This window comes from Amblyomma mixtum, chromosome 3, assembly GCF_055824585.1.
Source record: "Amblyomma mixtum isolate Tamu chromosome 3, ASM5582458v1, whole genome shotgun sequence".
In the NCBI taxonomy this organism is placed as follows: Eukaryota; Metazoa; Arthropoda; class Arachnida; order Ixodida; family Ixodidae; genus Amblyomma; species Amblyomma mixtum.
In genome coordinates, this window is record NC_143014.1 from 196,407,181 (window position 1) to 196,424,770 (window position 17,590).

Genomic DNA, 17,590 nt, shown 5'->3' on the forward strand with positions numbered 1-17,590 from the left:
TTTCGTATATTCGCAAAATGAGTGCTTCAAGATAATAGTACACCAGTCGACACTTACCCAGTGCACACGGTATCGCTCCAGGGACGCATCATTGTCGATGACTACACAGCAAGATAGCTTCGTGTACAAAACAGATACTACCCGTTTACATAGCATAAAACGCAAGCTGGGCTTTCCTTATGTTAACTACTCTTATCTTCTGCGCTGGTTGTCACTTTACCTGTTTTGCACAGTAGGATGAACCTGCAAGCAGTGCCAATGGATGCGAATGCACGTCTGGGAAATGTCCGATTGCCCGATTGCTGATGCCGCATATGGGCGGCGCTTCTGCTAATTGTATCAGCTTTCTCCATGTAACCAATAATTGGTTTGGTTTGGTTTATGGGGTTTAACGTCCCAAAGCGACTAAGGCTATGAGAGACACCGTAGTGGAGGGCTCCGGAAATTTCGACCACCTGGGGTGCTTTAACGTGCACTGACATCGCACAGTGCTTTATCAAGTGCTTTATCGCACAGTGCTTTATCAAATCACTTTATCAAGAAGTGCATTTGGCAACCGTCTATACATTAATTAAAACAGCCCAATTTTTGTACACAAGTGAAACAGACAACACCTGCCAAACCCTTTCAGCATTGCTCGGAAAATCGGGTCACATCGGCACTTAACTGTACGCTCGTACTGCGACATAAGCAATAGTCTATTTCTGGTCACTGTTGCCGAATCTACACCGAGTCACCATTTGTATTGACTAAAACTTGAAAATTTGCTCTCCTTATTCAATAAATCAGGCTCACGAATCCTGCACTCTCGCATGGTCTACTCATCACGGAAGGGGGCCAGTGGTGCTTTTCAGAAGCACGCACATATTTCGAGGCGGAGGTGAAACCATCTGTTTCTTGTAGCACTACTACCCACTTCGTTTTTCTCGGCAACTCTGTCACCGAGGCAGGGAACCATCGAGCTAGGCTTCTTGTTCGTACCTCTGCAACCGGCACACCGACATGTAATAAGTGCCAGACGTGGCCCCACGCACACAAGTTGCATCACCTGAACACACAAAACCACAGTAAACATTGAATATCACCATCAAACTAACAGCGGAGGGGCTTCCTTCTCGGTCGTGACAGTGCCAAACTCCCTGGATGATGCAGTTCTGCAGACAGTGGTGCCATAGCATGGCAGCTACAAGCAGAATAAGAAGCACTCCCATAGCATCATGGAGAAGTTTTGTGCCCAGAAAGCAATGAAGGATTCTGGCAGAACTAACGCTTAAGCAAGTATGCCTTAACTAGGTTTTACTGTATTCAAACAGCAGCCTAAAGAATCTAGCCTCAGAGAGCAGAACTACAACTTAATAGAAGTACTTCCTGGTTTAGCATTCTGCAAAAGAAAAGAGGTTTATTTGCTGTCAAATCAGATTCACAAAGTGCAGTGCTACTATTCGTAGTAGTTGCATGGACAGGGGGACAACGGTCAACAATAGCGAATGGACAAAGGGGTCAGAGGCTTCAAACAGATCCTTTAGGCTGAGAAGACTCCAATCTACATACTTTCAAAAATTAAACAACAACCTACACAATAAGTTATTAGCCTTTTAGGTAAATGCTCACCGTGGCGAATCGGGGGGCTGCATTTTAAGCCAGTCGTCCTTGACAGGTGGCGGTGTTGGCTGATACGAGGTCTGCATGGACACATCCCCTATGATTCGTAGAGCCTCTTTGCAGGCGTGGTACATGCGTAGCATCTCATCTCGCTTCTGTGCCTCTTCGGGACTCTCTTCCATGAGCTGCGTCTGCACAAACAAAACAGCGCCGTCAAATTCCGTAAAAAACATGATCATGAACGAACGGAACAAACCCGCACACAAATCACTCATGCAAAAGTATGGGAACACACTGTGTACCAGCATCAGGATGCACTTTTCAGCAGCCACTACTAAGCCCAGTAGATGCTCTGCAGTCAAATGGGCAGTAAAAACTATTTTTAAGCTGCGATATGCACCAGCCCCACTAGCTCTCCAGTGTGCCTTTCATGTAGACAGACCAACATGACCTCTCAACACATTTCAACACCACTGCACATAACACCGGCCACATGTGCCGACAATGGTAAGTCATCTTATGGACGGCACAAAGTACAAGAAAGTTCACTCTTACCCCATGGCCCTAAACTGGGGGCCCACTTTTCCCCTTTTCTTGAAACCAATAAATTTTACTCATTCACTCACACCTCCATATCAGCTATTGCAATGTAACCTGAAAGTAAGCTTATCTGAACAGTTTTCATACACAAACACCCCTTCGCATAAAAGCATGTGTTCAGCAGATTTTTTACTAACCTCTTGGGGCTGGAGATAGACAGCTGCAGCACTGAAACTACCACACTGCAAGATGCCTGCTTTCACTGTGCGGAACTAAATAATGTACTCAGCCTTAAATATGCTGATGTATAGCAGTGAACAATTGGCACCAAATGCCAACAACTTGTGGTACACAATAACTGAAAACTGCAATTTTGGTCTGCTATCACACGCTTTATAGTAAAAAAAAGTTTATATAGCAGATGACCATTTTTTCTTAATCAAAATTTCATCCTTACCTGATCACCTGAAGCATAAAGAGCTGCTAGTAGTTCTGAATAGATGAATTCCTTGGTCTGCACAAGAAAACATGAGCAAAGGACTAAGTAAGCAACCATTCTTCAAAAGAGCCCATGTTACTTAACAAATGCACAAGCGCAATACGCATTTCAATAAATATGCTGCATTATTAGTACAAATCCTATCTTTTCAGAGAAGACGTTACATCATGGTCATTCAAACCAATAGGATAAGGAGCTACTAGAGGACTGACGCCTAATCATGCTCAGCTCACAGTTATCACTGCTGTCATCTGCTCCTAGCTAAGCAATGCACTCCGACTTGAACGTATACTGTACAATCAATCAACAACTTAATAGTAAATTCCACCAATTTATAAGGAAAAGCATTTTTTTAACCCTTTAACCACAAAAAAATTTAGTTGTACTCCTCCCGAGAGAATGCACCAATATTGCCAATGACAAGTCACATTTGTCCAAATTAGCACAGAAAAATTGCTTTAAGCTCCACATTTTATATAAGCACCTGTGTGGCTCCAGATGGTGCATTTTCATTCGCTTGTTTTACATGCAACAGTTTCAAAGGCCTGAAAAAAATATGATAGATTTTTATGGTCCAAGGGCACCTGTGGCCAAAGAGTGCCATGGTGCTAAGTGTTTTGATTTACTCAAGGTGGGCAGTCCTAAAATAAATAACCTGAATTGTTGGTTTGGTTGGTTTATGGGGGTTTAACGTCCTAAAGCCACTCCGGCAATGAGGGACGCCGTAGTGAAGGGCTCCGGGAATTTCGACCACCTGGGGTTCGTTAATGTGCACTGACAGCGCACAGCACACGGGCCCTCGAAATTCGACCGCCGCGGCCGGGATCGAACCCGCGCCTTCCGGGCCACCGCGGCGGGTTCTTGGAGTACCCAACTTGTTGATAATGACTTCTGACAGAAGTGAGCCAAAAGAAGTATAACTAAGACCCTGAAAGCAGTGTACAGTCCCAATGTAGACACATGAGCACCTGCCAGAACTTATATTAACCTTATGGGAGGGCAAGAATTTTTTTCTTTGCAATCTAGGCATGTTCCTCATATGACTGAAGGGGATATATAGTAGATTCTCTTTAATTCACAGCTCGTACATCCAAGTAAAATATTAGAAACAAGCGAATTTTCAAATCTTCTGAAAACAAAACCCAATACAAAAAAGGCAAGCATAGAACGTTCAATCGCGTGCACCACTTCACAGTCCCTACCAATGCACTCAACAAAGCAGCAGGAGCTTCTTGGGAATTGTAGTGACCACGTCACTGCACGTCACCTGAAATTTGGTTATGCTTTCCAAAACCTCAGAACATGGTCGCTCATTTCTCTCTATGCAACTTGGTGATTGGCAAGCTCTTCAACGTTCGCCAGCGCTTTTACACTCAGACATTAGCAGCTCACGTGAATGCAGTGGCCAAGGTTGGCTATATCAGGTTAGTGGTGTAGCACAGCTCTAAAGAGCATGTGCAGAAGGGCTTGCAATAAGAGTAGCTGTCGATCAAAAAGGAGCGACAAGAAGGCATGCATGATTCATCCAAGCAATCCAGGGCTGGCACGGTGTATTTTGTATAAAGGAGTTCTGTGCAGCCCACTACGCACTTTAAAATAGAGACTGCTCTGCGGTTGAAGCATGCAGTGCGGTTGAAGCATGCTGGATGCTGCCGAACAGGATAGTGGTCAGGTGACAATGACCTGCAAGGTCGCTTTGGCTAGTGCAAGTTCACCATGCCACGCGCTAAATTGGAGTACTGCCACCGTCTGCACAATGGTGCACGAAGCATTCAAGAGCCCAATTAAGCACCAAAGAGCTTAATGCAGGCTTGCATGCCTATTATTAGTGGCGCAACACTGCATTACCAGTCAAACTTGGGCACTCCTGAGTTTCAAGCGCGCTCTGCTCTTCCTGCACAGCACCCCAGATATTCGGATTAACCAAGCAAGTGCAAGCTGCTGGCTCTAAATATGTCCTAAAATTTGCATTGCAAATTACAGGACTGGAGAAAATTACAAATTATCCAGGATTTCCATCTTGACTTCCCCCTTTCCATAGTAGACGAGAGTGGAAGTGTACAAGGAATGTTGGGTACATTCTTCATCAGCGGACAATCAGCAGCACGCGAATTCCTCTGGCTTGCTCAGGTCAGAGCACGATTGTTCCAAACGCAGATTCAGGGCAGGTGCTCTGCTAAATTCAGGCGCTCTGTCAGAGCGGATAAACCACTCCGGATCTGAGATGAATTCACAGTTGTCTTACTGAACAAGGCTGCCAATATAGAGAATCTCTACTAGTCAACTTCATCTCCTCACAGCCAGCTGCCGAGGCAAAAGATTGTCAGCCTAGCGAGTCAGAAATTGGTACGAAGTTAGCTAGCTGCAAAAAAATAAATGCGTTTTTGCCAGCTCTTGGACCGGTGGACAAAGCTTCCAGGGCTGCCCAAGAAATGTGAATGCAGGATTGCACTCTGCAGCAGCCCATGCCAAGCACTGGACTGATAATCACAGGCTCATAATTCAGGCGACAGCTTACCAATTCCTCGTACCCCGAAAGAACAACTTGGGCCGCGTAACAGCTCAACATTTAAAGTACACACTGACAGTATTTTCTCAAAAGCAACAGTAAGGCCTTTCATAACATATGCAAGTAAAAACTTAGTAAGCAGCAGTACGCAGCAGACAACCAGTAAGCAGCAGACAAACCAGTAAGCAGCAGACAAGCATAGACAACCGCCAAGAAAGTAAAGGCAAAGAAAAAAGTCCTAGCTTTGTTTCCTTTGCACAACTAATATGTACCATCCCTAGGCATGAAAAGCTCTTTTATCTCACTTGCAAGGCAAAATACTCATGAACAAGCAAAGTAATGCGCTTGGCAGTATGCACAAGAATGTGCACCAAGCCTACTTCTGCCCCTGCTTGACGACATTTCTGAATTTGTCTGCAACACATCAAAAAATGAAAACAATAAATTAATGCTGCTAAACTGAAAGCAAGCAGAGAGCCTCTCAATTCCGAGAACACCGCTTAACAAAATGTTCTTCAGTACCTTCAATTATTTTGAAATGCTAGTAGAGTGTGCAGCGATGTTGGGCACTAAAGGATGTTGGGCACTAAAGATTATGGCAAAAAACTACAGATGATAGCTAAGAGGGAAAAGAATAACCGTAAAAAAGCAATACATACACCCCAGAAAGCTCTGATAGATGCTGAGGAACCAGATGAGAAAGGAGGACATGCTAGGCATATACAAAGATGTGGGTCAAGGAAGCCCAAATCTGAGACCCTAACATAACCTCTTAAGAAAAAGATGATACAGCTACAGAATGTCATGAGCATGAAGAGAAATGTGGCAACAAGAACTTTTTACTGGACACAGTGGCAACAAAAATAAGTCAAGTCACTAGTGAGCAAAAAAAAACAAAAAAAAACAAGCACGAAGAGCTGAATATTTACTTATGTCATTTATGCGCTTTTTCTTTAAGGCTTCAAAAAAGGGGGTGCGCAAATTATGCAGATATTTTGCAAACAAAGGTCATGAAGTGCAATATATGCTGTATATTGCCACCTATGTCAACCCGCCCAGCTCGCATCCCTTGCTGGCCAGAAAAACCTATACAATTCAGCAGTCAATGGCAAAAGGAGACAAAAGGCAATAAAAAGGCGTTGTCGCGTGCGGCCCGGCTGACTAGCAACAAACCAAACAGCAAACAGGCACACACCGGAGGTTGCCAGCAGTTTGCTCTCGCAACAGTTCATCTAAGAAAACTATCGCCAGTGTGAGCAAGCCGGGTGAATGGCAGGTAATTCGAATTTTAAGAGGAGGGGGACGGCGTAACTTTTTTTTCTATACACCCGGGTAATAAATTAGGAGTGCGCAAATTACATGAGTAAGTGCGGTATTTAATAAATTCCAGTGAACAACACTAGTGTCATCAAGCTACAGCGGTCTACTAAGTGCCAGTGTACAGCACACACAAAAATCTCAGGTCTCATGCACCTCCCACCACCAAGACAAGCAAACTGCTCAGAGACGAGCTAACCTCTACATTCACTGCTAAGCATCAACTGCAGGAGAGACAGACGCGGCATGCAAGGTGACGAAACAAGGCTCACATCATTGATGGTGAGGTGCATGATAATCTTGGGCACCAGGTCGCGGAAGGTCTTGGTGATGATGCGCATGTAGGAGTCCACCAGGTTGCGGATGGTCTCCACCTGGCGCTCCAGTTGCGGATCCATGGATGAGCCACTGCCCTCAGGGCCCCCGCCATCCGTGCCCCCCTCGCCGTCCCCTGCTGCACTCTGTGCCCGCTCTGGGTAAACGCCAGCTCGCAGGAACGATGCCTTCCACGAGTCCACCTCTTCCTGGCTCTCGCACGACAGTTCCAGCTGCTTGTAGTCCTTGTACACGTTCCTCCAGTAGGGGGCCATGCACGGTCTCCACATCACAAGCTGCTTTCCCACAGCCCAGCACTCTCCAAACTATGCTCACCCTTAGTACTGCTTTCTGACATGTGAACACAGAGCAAGACATGACATCTGCTACTTTCACACACTTTTTCTCATGGAAAATTAACTAGCAAAAGCCAGGCACAAAATCTGGTTTCACTTTAACCTGAAAAGAAATCACGAATACAACGCGATAGCAAGTTGCTTAAATGAGCAAATTCATCACAGTGCTGGTGCATACAACATGGCCCAAGTAGAATTACGGCGTGTCAACAACTGCTCCAGCTCTTTTAACATACCGGTCCCAGGCTAGATAAAATCAAGCTAGAGAAAATGTATAACTGCCAGGTATATAAAACCAAAATGCCCAGCATTACTTAAAATTTTAACCGACGGCTTTTACTATTTTAGTGACCTTAGTTTTACGGCCAATAGTACCATGCTCGTCATGAGTCCTTGCTTACCCTTATACAAATGTAGCACAATCCAATCAATCTCCACCAACAGTGCACATCAAATTGTTACTAAAAAGCATATAAGCAGCCCCTTTCATTGTACGCCAGAACCAAAATGACATTTGCCAGCACATTCAATACAATACACGCTACATGCTATGACCCAACCAGGTGCACTTTCCATGGGCTTGTCTGTCATGCTGCTGTAATCACTTCATGAGCACAGACACTACACACAATGCTGCAGAGACAAAAGAACACTGCTGCTAAACCGGCAGCTTGACCTCGAGCGAGTTTACAGCTTTATGAACCACATAAAACAGTGAATGTGCCTAACAAAGGATCTAGAGATAAGGCACTAAAGGCAACAGCAATGAAAAAAATTCTTGATAAGAAGTACCCAAGACTTTTCACCCTCCTCCAAGAAGTGAGTAGCATCTGTGTCAAGTCCCTATTTTTTGTAATTCAATGTTTAAAAATACTGCGAGATTTTCACCACTCGCCACCACCATCCAGTTTCACACCTCACCATTCTTCGTGCGGACCCGGAGGGGCACGGGTCTTCTTCTGGCGGAAATAAAGTTTCTTCACCATCATTCTTCTTTTGTTGCTTTTATTTTTCTACTTTTTTGTTTTTTCACTGGAGCTGCCTTGCCGCACAGACTGTGTTCACCTCCATCCATCAAGTAACGCTGCCTCGTCATTGCTACGAGGTTCCTTACTCGCTCCCCAAGAGAAATTTCTGAATTAAAACCAGACCCATGAAACTTTTCTCTGGGATTTTTTTCTGTTTGTGTGATGCAGAAGGAAAACGCACACATCGCTGAAATTACTCTAAACAATTTCTGATATAAGATGTAACTACAGAGTGTGACTGATAAATAATAGACTAAGATTGAAAAATTTCCACAACCCCACAGTGCCACTCTTACCCCTTCTAATGCACTCCTTTCCTTTGTCGATACACTGCTACATACATCTATACTATCATTATCTGTTCGACCTTTCCATTTGCACAAGTCCAGTTGTCTTGTATTTGTCTCATCTCAAAACGCCACCACATGCTTTCAGCCCATCTGTTCTGAATTAGTCTTTCAGACATTTCTGGAAACTTTGCAGCTGCTCACTTTGTATGCATTTGCCACTGCTATCAGTGTGTTATACTGCACACTGCTCATTATTCATTGCCGCACCTTGTATAGCATGGCAGCACTTGTTCAAGTACCCATGTGACCGAAGGGTCAAGCACACCGGGCAACATTCCCAAATTATTAGAAACCACTGAACAAGAAAATAAAAAGCCATAAAGAACATAAAAACTTACATGCCAAACAAAGAAAAACTTACCTTTGGTCAGGATTAAAAAGTGCAAATGTATTCCTTCGAGACATGAAGCCAGCCTCAATGTCCTTAATCTTCAAGCCATCCAGAGGGAGCATGTATTTCTTATCTTTTTCCTAAAATGTGCAATAAAAAGGCTTCAATGTCAGAGCAGCAAGAGTCTGCAACTTTTCAACAGTGCACCAGAAATTTAAATGCACCGAAGCTAATTCTACAACATAGTGCTTTCTACAGTAAAACCTCAATAACTAGAACTCTTAATTCGAAAAATTTCTCCTCACTTTTGCAGTCTCCTCACTTTTGCAATAAATCTGACTGGATAATTCAAAGCGGCTGCCTGCACTAGACCATTAATAAAAAGATCTGAGGTGCTAAGTGAGAATGCTGCAAACCGGTGAAGCAACGACCCCTCAGAGGCCTGAGGTGGCACTGCACAGGAATGCCGATGCTACACATACAAAACGACCTAAAGGTGGTTGTCGCATTCCCAGATTTTTTTTGGCTGGGTCCCCCTATTTTTTTTTTTTGGCTGTGCTTGGCTAATTCGAAAACCCAGTTAAATCAAACATTTTTCTTGGTCCCAATTACTTTGAATTAACGAGATTTTACTGTGCTATGTTAACGAAACACTTTACTAACTGCATTTCGCACTTTTTTTCCAGTGTGTTCTCTGTCTGCCTGGTCGCAGCAGCCTTGGTAAATGGATTCTCATGCCTCCACTGTGAAGCCAGCAGCGGAGGGTGCATGCATCTGCTACCAGAGCGGTGCCAGAATTGCAAAAAGTACAAGGCAGTAAAGAAAGGCGGCGAAGAACAGACAACAGCGTGCTAATGCAAATGCTTGTCTGTTCAAGGCTTGTTTCGTAGTGTAACCTGTGGTTCATGCAAACCGATGACCGATGAACCTTTTGTGTTGCCATAACTGTTATTTGGGAAAATCAAATTTCATCCCAAAGCTAGGACATAAGCAGTGACAAACACACAGTACAAATAGGAGTTTATTGCAAGATTCAAAAAGCCCTCAGCAAGAGTATGAAAGTTCAAATATACAAGGGTTTACTAAAATCATATTACTTCACAATGGACACCTATGGTAAGCTATTCCACAAGGAAGCCTCACAATAACCAAGCTATTTCTGCATCTACGTTTGAAGCCCTCAACAAGTTTTGAGTTAGCTAATGGGGTAGTTGGCATAGCGGCTCAATGGCAAAGGTATTCTGCCGCTGAACAAGAGGGCACACTTTGATTACCGACCAACGGCAGCCGCATTTCAGAATGCAAAAATGCTCCTGAACCAAGGTCTTGAGGCAGTTAAAGAACACCTAGGGGTTAAAACTGACAGAGTGTTTTCCATGTGCCTCATAGTCAAGCTGTTAACTCGGGATGTAAAATTAAATTTTTTTCTTGTTTCCAGATGCGACCTTTAACATTACCCAGCACTCGTACCAACATGGGGCCATATTTTTTTTTTATATCAGCCACAACTTTCACCTTTTATTTAATACTTTCTATTTAATGACCAACAAGTGCAAAACAAAACTGGTCTACTTGCCTCTTCGTCCTTGTACCATGAGATAGACTCGGATGTTAGCACAAACCAGTAGTCCCTGGAGCCACCCTTCATGATGCCCAGGTTGTGGATGCACATCCACCCCTTGCGAATCACCTGAATCAAACACATGGCAATGAATGTAATAAAACTGGCTTGTGCTTCACAACCCACAGCCAGGCTTCAGAACAGTAGGTTCCCACCCAACAATGTTGGACTGCAAGAAGTCAGCATACAAAAAACATGCTTGCCTTAATTTTTCAAAACCTGAAACCCAAAGAGATGAATCAAGCAAAGCTGGTAAAGTCTAACAGCTTTTTTTCTCTTTTGAATTTAAATTACACCTTACAATGCCTAGGCTTGGCTGAGATCATGTAAGCCTGAAACTAAAGAACAAGCGTATAAATGCTGTTGTCTTTATGATGTAATACCTGATATTCTCAATAACACCAAGGTGCCAAAGTTTATCGCAAGAAGGTGGTTTTATCATCACGTGTGGCTTGTGTTTTTAAACAAAACTACGCAATAAAAATACTTCATCCATTCCTGACTTGCAAGCTTCAAGTGACTGCTTATTTATAAGCTTCAGATGTAGCTATGCAATATAGTGCCCTCACTTTCAACAATCCCTTTGCAAGTACAGCTGCATTCAAAATGACCTGCAACATTCAGGTCTGGCCAAAGTGCACTGTACAGGGTGCAGCAATTCCAGCCATGCTAACTGATACAACCTGCACAAAAATAGAGGAGGCATTTCTCTGTACACACATTTCTTAATAGCAAATATTGCAGCTGAGTGCACTGCTAATAAGTTGAATACACACTTCTTTGGCCTCAATCTTCACACTGCACATCTGAGTGCCAATGTGCCCAATACACTATTGCTTCCTTTGCAGTTACAGCAACACGAAACACTAAAGAACTAAAATGTGTAGACTAGAACACAACTACAAATGTTACTGCAGCACACATCAGCCATCTGCACAAAACGTCAGATGTCAGAACAAAACTGTGCAAAGAACAGGAGAAGCACGACAGCCACAAGCATGTCCACCTTTGTTGCTGAATCCAGTTAGTGTGCATGTGAGCATGTGGAACCCTCTAATCAGAAACAGCATTGTGCTAACAAGATGGGCAGTGCACCCTTCAACTGAGAGTTGATATTCTGCTTGTACTGCTTGCCCCAGGGCAGCATGAAAGAGTTGCATGCTTGGCTACAATAAAACTGCTAACACAGCAAATCCTTGCCAGCATTCAAAAGGTGCACGATATTCCCAAGTGTCAGAATAAAAAGTATGCTCGAGCAGAAGTACTAAAAAAATAAAAATAAAAGACATGGCCTTAGAAAAATATGTCAGCTGAATGATAAGCTCTAGCATATCAATGCAAGTATTTCACTGTTGCTATAGTCTCAGCTGCAGGAAGGCTTTCTAGTCTACAAAAATAATGCAGCCACCACTTCTGCGTGAGCAAGGGTGCTTAATTTATCATGAAATGCACTTAGGTGTGCATAACTTAAAGAACAGTTTCTGTCCCTCAAGGGGAATGTTCCACACACACTCGCATGCACACTACATATGCCAAAAATAAAGAACTCTTGCCTTTCCCGGCACAAGCGCAGTTGTTGAAAATTAATGGTGAAATTAAAACAAAAGAAACTAGTCCACTTTTGACCTATTCCTGGTTAACCCTTTATGTGCCATGCTACAGAAGAGCCAAGTAGTCACTTGGCAGTTCGTGTGTTCCCAGTTTTGTGGAACTTCCATATAAAAGGAGTTTTAAGGCGCCCATTCAGCATTCAGAACAAACTGCCAAGACTACCACGGGACCTCACAAAACCAGCCATGCCACTGCTAGTCTCTTTCTCAGGCAGAAAAAACCACTCAGAAGTGGCAACTACATAAATTTGTCCACGCAAACACTGCAGTCCTCATGGCTAATATTTCCAACATGGTCAAGCTAACTGTCACTTATGGCCTAATAATAAACTTTTGCTTCCATAGGAAGCAGCCTTTCCAATAAGATTTTGGCATGATTTGAACAGAACACCATAGTACCAGAACTAATCTGACTGCTGACAAGCAAATATTTCACACAAGCGTCTCAAATAAAAAAATCAGCACAGCAATAAACTGTTGCAACTGTTAGCCTCCCATAAATTTTGATGCACATTTATTCACAAGAGAAATTTATCTACAGGCAGTTCAAACAGTGTTAAATATAATTAAGGTGTCCTATCAAATTTATGAAACTTAATGCCAACTGGCATAACCTCTATTTTTCATGCTTATTTATTAGAAATACGAACTGCTAAACCATGAAAACATTCCTACAGCCATTTCCTTCCTTAAGAGCCATACAGAAAGTGCTGCAGCAACACTTAGCAAAACGAGGCCCACAATGGTTTCAATGGCAAACCAAATTTCCAAATGGTGTCCACACCAAATGATGCCAATGACAAACCAAATTTCTGGCCAAGAAAACTAAAATAGCTAAAGGATGCCTCTTCATAATACCAAATAATTTTAATGTAGTGACTGACTGATCTCATTCTATTTCATATGTCTCAAAGCAGAAAGTTTCTGCACAGACATTTTGAGTGATATCGCGCCTGGCTGCATGAGAACTTCATTGGCGAGGTGTACAGTTCAAGCAATAACAGCATGGAGCACATTTTGGTGATAAAACTGGTTTGGTTTATGGGGGTTTAACGTCCCAAAGCGACTCAGGCTATGAGGAACGCCTCAGTGAAGGGCTCCGGAAATTTCGACCCCCTGGGGTTCTTTAACGTGCACTGACATCGCACAGTACACGGGCCTCTAGGAACATGCATCTTTCGGGTTAGTAGCCGAGCACCATTACCACTGAGCCACCACGGCGGCTAGGTGGTATAACTCTTCTCACCCCTAACCTAGAGAAAATTAGGAGATACTTAATACATGCGTTACCAAATTCACTGATGTGCTCACATATAACCACAAGGAACTATTTTCTCTCTGGGACATGTGAGAACAGTTCAAACACCCAAGTGTGCTCCAAATCATTTCGGCCAGACCAGTACAGGCAACCTTATCAGGCACCTAAAGGGTTAGTAGGCTGCAGTAACATTTGCAGAAGTATAAAATCAATTAGGATAAAAAACCAACAGGTACATCCACAGATGTGGAGAGATGTTGCACTACTGCACACCACACAAGGAAGGCATTGCTGCCACTTTCAGCCACTCAGATCAGGAGTGCTACTTCTGCATTTATATGAAGACAAAAATGGAAACACAAGCCTCAAAAGAAGCTAGAGTTAAATTATTGTCATGCAATGGTGCCTTCCAGTCACGTTATCAGTATTGAGAAACCAAGGTTAAAAACTTACATAAAGGCCATTAAAAGGCCGTATTTGTGACCTATACTAAGAAAGAATACAGTGAAATGTTAAAACAGTGAGAGCGTTTCACCATTTTCCACTTCGAAAAACCCATAAATGAATAACATCATTAATGAGGTTAGTACTACGTGAAACATATTAAGCTTTGTTTCTAACAGGTACTCATTGAAACAAGGAGCACAAAATTCCCACTCAGCAATTCTCTAATCCCACCTGCTTTAACCCATAAAGGGTAAAAAAAAAAAAAAGCATTCATTTTCTGACAATGAAACCACAGGAGGAGCGAGTTTCCAAGCAACCACCAGCACTCTTGCATGACAAGCTCATCCTAGCAACATGCTACCAGCTATGCATAACACTGAGTACTATAGCAGTTTTGTTTTGCTAGCAAAGTACACACAGGGGTGGCGAGCATTTTCTATTTAAACAATGTGGCAAAAGAGTTCTCAAGCCTTTCCAAGCTCCAGCACCAACATAGCATACAAAGCACACCACACCAACATGCAGCTCAAAGCTTTGACCTATGCCCCCAGTTTCACTCCCCATTCACATGTTGCCTAATTACTATCGCTTAATTAAAGCTCACCCTGAAACAAAAATGCTTAGTTTTCCAGGATGGAGCCATTTGCAAAGAACGCAGAACAATTTTTTTTTTTTTTAAACCAGTTAAACCACAGCATGCTATTAGTTTATAAGTATGAAGTTTACAGGCTGTAGATATGCCCACTGTGGGGAATCTGCCAAAACCGAGCTGCAGAGAAGAAAACATAAGAAGCTACAAAAGAAGAGAGAGAAGAGGTACAATGGAATGACTGCAACTTACAGCGAAAACCGACTAGGAAACCAAAGGGACAAAATGGGGAGGAAACATAATTCTTGCCAACTTGGAAACCCAAATATGCAAAATAAGACAAAATAACAAACTCTTTAGTGTATTTTCTTTTAGCATCACACAGTAAGAGGAAAAGTCTCTTGCAACGCTAATATTCCTTTCATAATAATCTAAATTTTGGTTTTAAACACTACACTAAATCTCTGATGTTGATCAGTACATATATATGTATATATGTTTCAGCTGTAATAAATGAGTAATTAGAGCAGTCTTGATGTCAGACATGCTGGCAAGCAAATGAGAAGTACAGAAAAGCATCAGTTAAGAGTCACGCAACATGTTAGTACAGCACATATCCATAAGGCATGCAGCAAGATAATTTGCAAGCACGAAGCAATTATGAGGATTGTAAGAAACAAGCATGCCAGAGGTTCATAAAAAAAAATTTGTGCACGTGCTGTGCAAAATGGTAAGAGGTGAAGCATGCACATAGCATATCACTGTACAGCTTCAGAATACATTTTTAGACAGCCATCCTATCTTCTTCTATCCTCGCATTTTGATGCTGCACAGATATCAAATTTTGAAAAACCAAGGGCACCATTCTGCCCCTTCCAATACAAATGTACACCAGCATATTAGCAACATTGAAAATACTGGTAGGTACTTTCATCATAAAAAAAAGTATATAACAGACTAAAATTTAAAACCTTAAGTAAGCTCAACTATCCTTAAGGATTTATTGTAGAACAAAATAGTTTGAAGTGAGTGGCCACAGTAGTGAACATAAAAGGACAAAATCAACATCTTGCCTAGCTGCAAGCAGCTGAGAAACTACTAACAGAAGCTTAAAACAGTTAAAAGTCTTTTTCCCCTTCTCATTTAAAGCCTTGTTCAAACAAAATTTTTGCAAGGAAAAGAATCGTCGGTTTCCTAGTTTTTTGGGGTCTTTTTGTGACGTAATTTTACTGTACAAGCTACCCCACCATGTGAATGAGCCAATAAAAGCCTGGTTTTAGCTTTTCAAAGCATGCAAAGAGCTTCAAAATCAGATGCTGAAAACTCTAAAAGTAAAAAAGCAACAAGTTGATTAGGCCTTAGTTTTATTTGCTCTTCCCCGAAAATATAGTCTACTACCTTTCTCGACTAACTTGAAGGGACCATGAGAATTTGTTCGTCGAAACAGAAGTACCCCCCAAAAACTTGCATGAGCATGCTAGGTATCCAAATATATGTTACATGGAAATAAAATATAAAATGGCATTGCAGTAAAAGGATAACTGCAAGTAGAACCTTTATTGTACTATGCGTGAAGTGATCAAAAGACTGAGGGCATGAAACAGACTCACATTACCCTACTTAAAAAATGGCACTGGTCTAGTTTTCCTTTTTCATCGTCTCTTTTCCTCACTCTTGCGCAGCGACCGCTATTTGTGTGTTTTTTCAAGTTTTGCTTTATTCTGCCACTGAGCACTTCAAGGGTGCCTAGCTGGCTCTTATCTTGCTCCTTCCGCGACATAGCTGCCACCGCAACTCTACAAGCAGAAGCACCGCACACTTATTTGTGCGCTGTGGACAATGCACGCATGGTGCAGATATCTGGCCGCCTCTACTAAGCGATGACATGTGATGCGACGCCACGTCAACTGAAAATTTGGCCCCCAAATCGAGGAGCAAGTGTACTAGCCTTTTAGTCTGCTAGATGCACATGTGCGCGTCGCTGAGATCTGGTCATGTCGGATGTCTGATCTCTGCGCCCGAGCGCAGGCGCAGAGGAGGCAGCCTGCTTTTTCGGCACCGGCAAGGAAGCGTGCTCCCACAAGACAGCTACTCCATAGTTTTGCACAAAGATGTGCAGAAACTATTTTGCGGGGATGCACTTTCTTTCCTGGACAGTGTCATGCAGACACCCCACAAATGCTGCTGCACTGGGTCACTGGTCTTAGTAGTCGCTGTGAAAGCCCATCTTAACCAAAGGACATGCAAAGCAGTTCATCTTAGGCGAATTTTTTTTACACTGAACCCTAAGGGAAACCAACCAAATCACCCCGAGTTCGTCTGATCGAAGAATTCGTCTAGAGTTCATCTTAACAGGGGTCTATGGTACTGTCATTGCTGGAAATAGATTTCCAGCAATTTCAGAGACAAATTAGCTCCACATGAGTCTTACTTCTCTCTCCAATTGCGAATATGCGACTCAAGGAGCATTTTTGCACCAAATCTAGGCAGGTCTTTGTGTAAAATAAATTTTTCAGACAATCAATTGAAGCAATAAACCTTCCCAGCCTTCACAGCCTCTCAACAATTCTAAATAAGCCTTTAGAAAATTTCCTTGACAATCTGCCTATCAAATCTAGTAAAGTACGAGAAGGGCCTAGAAGTGTCGCTGATCCTGTCAAAAAAGCAGCCAATCAGCTATACAATGAAAACTTTCCTTATCACGAGAAAACAGGCAGTTTCAGGGTGGTTTGCGTAAAGTAATTGTTTAATCATAGGTTGAAACTTTTCCTATATTGCAGCACATCATAGTGTAGCTAACAGAGCTGTCTTTTTGACAGCATAAAGAAAAAAACAGGTTATGAACTACTTATGAGGAAAAAAATTATTTAATTGGAAAAACTTGAAGGACTTGCACAAAAATTCGCAAAAATTAAATATATTCACTCCAAAATGCAAAATAAATTTACACATTTTATGTGTTACTATTTTATAACGGAATATCTAAAGTTACAGAGCTCTTAATTCTAAATTTAAGATCAGTAGAGAAAAATTCACTTGCTCACGCTAATCGCTTTAGGCTACTCTGGAATGCAGTGCCAAGGTCGACCCCAGGTAACCTGGAGAAATCTCAACCCCGTACATTGCTGGTGGCACGGAATCCTTCAGACCATGCCCAGTACCTTCAGAGAGGCTTGGAAAGCAGTGAATTTCCCCGTCAATGACGAAAATGAAAGTTA

The 17,590-nt window shown here is 42.5% G+C and overlaps 1 protein-coding gene across 6 annotated transcripts in view; it reads right to left on the minus strand.

Annotated features, from left to right (window-relative positions):
* shi (dynamin-1 shibire) overlaps positions 1-17,590 on the minus strand; it is a 63,425-nt gene that overhangs the window by 20,262 nt on the left and 25,573 nt on the right. For 3 of the 6 annotated variants that reach the window (XM_089582407.1, XM_089582404.1, XM_089582408.1), the window contains 6 exons: positions 14,625-14,636; positions 10,424-10,537; positions 8,877-8,987; positions 6,740-7,042; positions 2,600-2,656; positions 1,612-1,793 (listed from right to left, as the gene is read on the minus strand). In XM_089582407.1, the coding sequence (XP_089438533.1) occupies positions 1,612-1,793; positions 2,600-2,656; positions 6,740-7,042; positions 8,877-8,987; positions 10,424-10,537; positions 14,625-14,636 (779 nt within the window). The remainder of the gene's footprint in view (positions 1-1,611; positions 1,794-2,599; positions 2,657-6,739; positions 7,043-8,876; positions 8,988-10,423; positions 10,538-14,624; positions 14,637-17,590) is intronic. The other 3 variants (XM_089582406.1, XM_089582409.1, XM_089582405.1) reach the window with 2 other exon arrangements.